At 28.4% G+C, this 7,993-nt stretch overlaps 1 protein-coding gene across 6 annotated transcripts in view; it reads left to right on the plus strand.

Annotated features, from left to right (window-relative positions):
* Nucleotides 1-7,993, plus strand: part of LOC107450979 (RNA-binding protein cabeza) — a 25,249-nt gene that overhangs the window by 11,461 nt on the left and 5,795 nt on the right. For 3 of the 6 annotated variants that reach the window (XM_016066928.3, XM_071182002.1, XM_071182001.1), the window contains exons 5-7: nt 1,110-1,508; nt 1,601-1,652; nt 4,121-4,158. In XM_016066928.3, coding sequence (XP_015922414.1) covers nt 1,110-1,508; nt 1,601-1,652; nt 4,121-4,158 — 489 coding nt within the window. Of the gene's footprint in view, nt 1-1,094; nt 1,509-1,600; nt 1,653-4,120; nt 4,159-7,993 lie in introns of all 6 variants that reach the window. The other 3 variants (XM_016066927.3, XM_043043546.2, XM_016066929.3) reach the window with 1 other exon arrangement.

The following is a 7,993-nucleotide window of genomic DNA, read 5'->3' on the forward strand; positions in this document are numbered from 1 at the left end:
AAAAAATATTTTAAAACCTGCTGATTACTTATAGTATAATTAAATTTCAATATAATGCATGGCAACTGTTGGTAGTTTTGAAGTTTATATATTTTCTTGGCAAACTTCAGTTTTTGACATTTTTGACGGGTTTTTGACGGTTTAAACCAGTATTATACCCTTGTCATGTCAAAAACCACTTTTTGACGTCAAAAACCAAACCCTGGTTTAAATAAATTTAAATAAATGATATGCATTTAAAAAACTGTAGAATTCCCTATAAAATATTGAAGATTTCTTAAGATTTAATTATTCAGTTTTTCAGTTAATGGTGAATCATTTTAAGTTTGTATAGCTATTTCTTGGCAATTTTAGCATTTTGAATTGAAGGAATTGAATTTTATTTTTTCCCCAAGGAACTAGATAAGAACGTTAATGATTTATTACATATAATTATATTATAATGCAAACTTCAAATGTGGTTAGCATGCTGCCTTATCAAAGATTATTTAAAAGATATAATTACAGGAAATTATCTAGATAATGGGGAAAAGTTGTATGAGTAATTTATAAAGTCTATGCCTATTGATTGCCTTCTAGACCCTAGATATTTATGCATATTAATACTGATCTTTCATTAATATTTTCTTTTCACTTGAATTGTTGTGTAATTGTGTTTTAGTTAGTAAAATGTAAAATAGTTTTCTATTTACTTAAATCTCTGCTTACCTCATGCTTACTTAAATTGAATAGTTCTTTTGTTTTTTTAATTTAATATTTATCAATTTATAAAAGTTAAAGGGAACTTGAATATTTATAAGGCTAATTCAATCTTCATGTTAACATTTAGGAAATTAGTGTACATTGAGATATTTTTAAAATCATGATCAAACTTTCTTTACATTTTTTTCCATTTGCAATTGATTTTCATATTTTTTACTTTAGTTTAATCATAAATTACTATTAAAGAAAAAGTATTAATAGACTAAAAAGAAAATTGTGATTAAGAAAGATAAAGTTTTGGTATATTGTGGTTCAAGAAACACTGCACATTTGATTGTACTATACTTATTAAATTAGCACAAAATAGATTATTGATCATGATCTCAATTTAGGTTATTCTGCTTCAGCTCCTCAAAGTCAATCTGCATATTCATCATCTGGTTATGGGTCTTACGGTGGTTCAGCTCCTACTGGATATGGTAGTCAACCACCAAGTGGTAGTGTAGGCTCTTCTGCAGCTCCTCCAGCTCCTGGGTATGGTGCTGGAGCTCCTCCTAGTGGTGTATCTTCAGTACCACCGATTGGCGGGCCGCCCTCTCAGGCTCCTCCTGGACATATGCCGCCCCCTCCTAGTGGCTATGGTGGTCCTCCTCCCAGTGGGGATTATAACCGACCTCCTGGAGGCTATGGTGGCTCTGCACCTCCCGGTGGCCCTGGTTCAATGAGTACTAGTGGTGATGGATATGGTGGTCCTCCTATGGGTGGTTATGGTGGCCCTGGTGGTGGGGGTAGAGGTGGATTTCAAGGTGAGTTACAATTATTAATCTAATATTTTTTTTCTAATTGAAAAAACAAGTGTTTTGTTCTTTATTCTATAACTAAATGCTATTGATTGTAGGAGGCCCTGGTGGTTATGATAGAGGAGGCCGTGGCGGAGGTGGAGGATATGGGTATGTGTTACCCTTTGATTGTTTGAATAAGCTTATTTAATTTTATTTCAAGTAATAAGGTATGCACAACCAATTTATTATAGTAACCTGTGAGAATTTCACCTTTTCATCACTTGTTCCAAATCTTTGTTATCTATGCATTGTTTTTCGTATGTTTTATTTCACCTTTGTCTCTTTGAGTAAAATAAATTCTTACCCTCTTTATTTCAACAGAAATATTGCAAATCAGCTTTAACTAAAATTATTTTCACTTTGCATGTAAAAAAAAATGCCAAATACCATTACTCTTGGCTAGATATTTATACCTTTGTGTTACATAGGTAGTGTCACATATTTAAATCCTTAAAGAAGTTCTTTTATAAATTTTAGTTATTAATTACCAAGTGGTATACATATGTTAATAATTTTTTAATATTCACGTAAATATCCTTAATTCAATGTAAATAAAGGTTGTGCATCCTTATTTTATCTTTTTATCCTCTGTCACTTAATCTTAACTTATTAAATGTCAACTGTATTATTTAAAAAGTGTGCAAGTTCTTTCTAGGAAGCTTTTTTGAAAAGTAATTTCAAAGCTCAAAATAATGTGTTTTGTTTGCTCGCCGTAATCTTGACAAGTGTTCTTGGGATTAGGTTTAAAAAGTTATGTGTGTACATGAAAAAATTAATATTCACCACTTATTTGACAAAGTTTGTCTGTTGCTATGGTCTGGTTTTAAAGCTGAATTTGGTACTATAGGTTCAAAGTAAATAATTTTTAACATATGCACAGTTTCATGGTTGTATTAAATTGGTCTGTTTCTTTAAATAACAAGAAGCTAGTAGAATGGCTTTTAAAATTTTTGTTAGGTTTCAAAAGTCCTATGTGTGTACTTAAAAAATTAGACTTTCTACCCCCTATTTTTTGACCAAGTCCGTCAGGTGCGAAAAATGGTTTTAAATCTGATTTTGGTATTATAGGTTAAGTAAATGTTTCTAAACATTAGTGTGTGCACAGTAATGGCTATCTGGTCCATTTGTTAAAATGTGCTAAAATTGCTTTTAAAGCTTTTTATCTATTTTAATGGTTTTGACTGCATTAAATGGATTAAAATATAGAGTTTACAAATTTTTGCTTATTGTGTAGTGAATAAGCTTGGGAGATATTCAAAGAGTATTTCAGTTCTTTCGAGTGGTGTTGATTATCATGCATTAAAATAAATCAATGGCTTTACTGAATAAAGGCTATTGACAGTTAAATTACTGAGGCATTTCAAAAATTTCCATATTGTATTATGGGAAGGCTTAGCTTGGTACATGTTCCAATCTTCGATCTGATAGTAAAGAGGTTCAAAAGTTTCAAATAAAGTCCGAGAACAAAGAGTAAAAATTTCTTGGACAATTGAAGGTTGAAATACTGGTTTGTATTAGGTAAGTTTTTGTTAAAATAACTTTTGGTTCCTTTTTTTTTTATTAAAAGTTTTTATCAAGTCTGGGACTCATCTAATATATATGTTAATGTAATAGTTTTTATTGAATGAAGACATTGAAATTATCTGGAAAAATTTTATAGGGTCCATTGAAAACTTATAATTTACTAAGATTAATAATTTTTATATTTATCATTATTTCATTTGAACGTCAAAATTTTCTCATAAGATAGTAGTACTTTGATTTTAGTTTAATAAGTAAAGTTTCTTTGTCATAAGTTCTCACATTAGTAAGTTAAGAGTTAAAAATATTTTTATTTAAAGGGTCACTGCACCTCAAGTTTAAAATAAATAAAATTTCTAACTTACATTGATGAAGCTTAATAAAACTTGCATTTCATGCTCCTAAATTCATTAATTTTGAAATTTGAACTTTTATATTTTGATTTAAATTGATAATTGCATTTTTTAAAACTATTTTTGAATAGATTTTTATTTTTTTTTATAATTATAAAACCAATTCTTAAAATTTTTTAACACAATATTATATATGTTGATTGTTCTTGTATGACTGGTATTATTTTTTTTAATAAATTCTGTAGCAAATTTTAAAAGTACATTTTTTAACAGGGGTCTATTCATTTTTCACATAGTCTGTTAGTAGAAATCTTACAAATAAATCTTTAAAAATATTAAAATCGTTACAAGTTATTCTTTCATTTTTTCTTCATGGCATTTTTTATTTTTAAAAGCTTATCCTCTATTTTTTAGAGCCCATGGAAAAGTTCAAGAACCACATTTGGTTCAAAATAGACCCCTGGTTTATTGAATGCAAGTGTACTATAAAGTTTTGCAGATATTAGTTAAGCTTTTATGTACATGTTTATTATTTAATTTCAAATAATTCTTTTGCTCTTTTTACTCCTACCATGGGATTTGTTGTATTTATTCTGTAAGGTGTTTTTATGCATATATCCATTTAATTGAAGTGTAATATACGTGAAGTCTTCTTGAAGTTGAAGTTATGAAGTTCACTTACTGAATCTACTTCGTTTTTAGTAACAAAGGTCCTGGAGGTCGCGGAGGTTTCAACAAAGGTAATGGTACCAAAGTGGTCCATTAAAAGTTTCTTATCTTTATTTTTTTTTAAGCAGTTTAACTGTTAATGTCATTTTTTATATTAGTTAAAAAGTGTTTGATTTAGTAAGATTTTTTTTTTCTTTTGGTATCTGCAGTATTTTATTTTTGCTGGAAAGAAGCTGTTTTGTTTTATAGTCATTTGGTTCCATGTGTTACTCAGTCCCCACATTCTTTGGGGTAATTTTATTAAAATATTCTCAAAAGTATTTGATATTCAAGCTTTTAATGTTCATAAACTTATTGCCTTTAAGCCGTTTAAGTTAAGGTGGCCCTTCTTTTTTTTTATAGTGATTTAGCAAGTATAGATCTTCTATAAGAAATCAATTTTTATTAATATTACACAGTATATTGGTTCCAATCTTTTTTCTTATTGTTTCGCCAAAGGGTTTTGTAGGGTTTGATAATAACAAGTTAAAAGGTTTTAAAAATTTCAAATAAATGTTTTCTTTTAAAAGTTAAATGTGTATTTTGTTCATTTTTGTGGTTTTATTTGAAGAAATTTTAAATCTTCTTAAAGACCCCCCCCCCCCCCAAAAAAAAAAAATATTTGCAATTGACTCAAACCAAGTAGTGTTTTCTGAAGGATAAGTTCCTTATTTGCATAATCTTGTACATTTCTGTTACTGATTTTTTTGGTACATTTTTCCTGACTAATTCTAAAATAAAAAGTTCTGTCAACAAACAGATGGTGAACCATTAAGAAATATGTGCCTGCACAAGGTGTGTGACAGGCATACAAATACTTAAGCTCTTAATATGTAATTTTTTTTTTTAAATTTATTTATATGGTGTGGTAATTAATATTCATATTATTGATCTTGATATTTTTAAAATTATCAAAAAACATGAACAAATTGTGTTCATTCTAAGTGGATTGTAAGATTTTTAACAGCCCTGAAGAACAAACATGACTTAAAGTTTGGTCTGGATTAACCTGAGTATTTTTTCCCGTTGTGTTATGTAAGGAGAAAATTCCGAACTTTGCTTGAAACTTATGGCATAAACAGAGTCCTAGTTTTAAGATATATGAAAAAATTAATTACTCATAATTTAGGAGCAGTTTTTTAAAAATTTTGTTAAGAAGAGCAACTAAAAACATCCAATACCAGTGTTTTCATCATAGGAAAAAAAATGGATGAGAATTTCTCACCCTTTCTCAAAAACAGGGTGAGATTTGAAAAAGTTGAGTGAGATTTCTAAAAACTAAAAAAACACAAACTCTTGGGGGAAAAAATAATTTCTTTAATTATAATACATTTTTAACGTCTTCTATTTTTTAAAGCATTGAATATTTTTGGTGCATTATCATAGAAGATTTCGCCTTTACAAGATATTTGTCCGTCTTACATGAAGTAACCTTACCTACGGTAAACACGTGGTTGCAGAGAAATGTGTTTTGAAAGGGGTTACGTGATTGTGTTCTGTTGTTCGAAAAGGTTCTGAANGATATTTGTCCGTCTTACATTAGTGCGTAAAAAATTTTAATGTCTTACATGAAGTAACCTTACCTACGGTAAACACGTGGTTGCAGAGAAATGTGTTTTGAAAGGGGTTACGTGATTGTGTTCTGTTGTTCGAAAAGGTTCTGAACAACACTGGTAAATAGGGAAGCTAGATAACGGGGCAGATGTTGAAAATAATGAAAGATCCAGGCAGAAAAGTGAAACGGATTTTATTCTAAATGGCGTAATTTAAAGCTTTTTCCAAAATGCGAGAACTTTGCGAATTTTGAAATTGATTTATAGAATGCGCGAATTCCTCTCGATAGTAATTTTTTAATGCAAGAATAGAAAAAATATGAGAGATTCTCGCGCTGTAGTGAAAACACTGCAATACCATTAATATTTTGAGGTTGTTTGATTAAAGTTTAGCAAACAGAACAAAGTTTATGATAATGTGTTATTGTTTCATTATTCATTAAATTATTTAAAGTTAACATATTAAAAATTGTGTTGAGTTTTAAGGAAACAAAATTGCAGTATTTAAGAAATAAAGAGAAGTATACCATGGCATATTCAACAGATTTAGCAGCTGTATGTTTGTGGATTTTTGATTTAACATTTCGCTAAGTTAAGGGTTTTCCTGATTATTTCTAGCTGGTCTGATTTTTAACCTTTTGTATTGCTATTCAGAATCTATATCTACGAATACAGATTATATATATTTTAAAACAATCAATTAGAAGTAAAATTACAAAATTCTGTAACATTAAGGATCTTACGCTAATTATATGTTTCGGGCATTGTGCTTTGCCTGCAGGCTTTGTTGTTCTATAAGCTTTTATGGACTTATAATCTCGAGTCATTTTATGACAAAATAACTAAATATTTGTTATCAAATTTTTATGGTTATGGTTTTAGGGGTCATTCACTTATTTATATTTTTCAATAAATGTAATACTTGTTAAATGGAGTTATGTAATTTTACAATTATTAATAGTTTTTAAACTGGGAACTGATAAAGCATTCACTAAATTACATTAGTAAAAAATGTCAAGCAACATACTTTGTGTTGCAAATTTTATATTAAATATTGAAATGTGAGTCAAGGCCAGGGTATGGCATAAAATAGATCAGAACATCCCATTTTCTACAAAGCGGATTGTAAAATAATTTTGTGATTTGAAAGTTTGGATTTTCTAGCCAACCTCTTTTTATTTTAATAGTGCAAGCAAGAACCGAAAAGTTTAAATAAGTAACGAACCAAATATTTATCAACGTGGTTCATTATTTCAGACTTTTGGGGTAAATTAGTCATTGAACTAAGTTAACAATTTGACATATAAGAATTTTAATTGTAATGAATTTAGGGAACATATGTTTTTATTTTCAGAAAATACTATAAATCTTATTGGGAAAGGTTGTATTTCACCTTTCATTTGCTTTCATCTGAATTCAGAGATGATTCCGCCCAACTAACTCTACTGTATTTATATCTCCGAAGTTTTAAATTGACAAATTATCTCCAGTTATTTTTTTGTACCACACACACACGAATATTTCGTGACGAAATATTACATAACTTGTATTCTTGAAAAAATTAAGGCTCGGTTTTAAGATTTTAATTACAGTTGTCTTGAACTCTATTACAGATTTAAGTTAAATATTAGTGTGAAAGAATGTTACTGGTTTTTTTAAAAAGAAAAAAAAATTTCTAATGTAGCAGTAATTTCTAAAATTTTGTTCCATTCATGAAATTTTTTAAATTAAATGTTAATAACTTTAAATTTTGCAATTTTCTAACAGATTCTTCCCTTTTAATCAATTGATGCATCTAAAAAGTGTATATAACTTATTATTTTTCTTAATTTTCTTTGTTAACCTTTTTTCGTTTAACCTTGTGTTTATTGTATTTTTTATATATATATATATATATATATGTGTGTATGGGGAATATAAATTCTCATCCAAAAAAAAAAAACTAATGCTCACAGAATGAAATTGTAAAAAAAAATATATACATGTTTTAATTAAAGAAAATTTATAGAGTTGAAACTAAAATTTAAGCAAAACCATTATAATAACAGAAGATTAAATGTTTGTTTGGTATTATATTGTAGACATTATTTCTATTTCTTAAATTATTAGAAGTTTTATGAATTTCAAATAGGTAACTTTTTCATTTTGTATTTCCCTAAAAAATCACCTGTGCTTCAAAAAGTTTAAAACAAAACAAATTACATTTTTCCCCAGTTTACGAATTTTTTAGATTACAATAACAGTATTAAAATATCTTGATTCTATATACTACGTTCAAATGCATGGTGCTGACTGCCCCCCCCCCCCCCCCCCC

This window comes from Parasteatoda tepidariorum, chromosome 6 (assembly GCF_043381705.1).
Source record: "Parasteatoda tepidariorum isolate YZ-2023 chromosome 6, CAS_Ptep_4.0, whole genome shotgun sequence".
NCBI classification, from domain to species: Eukaryota; Metazoa; Arthropoda; class Arachnida; order Araneae; family Theridiidae; genus Parasteatoda; species Parasteatoda tepidariorum.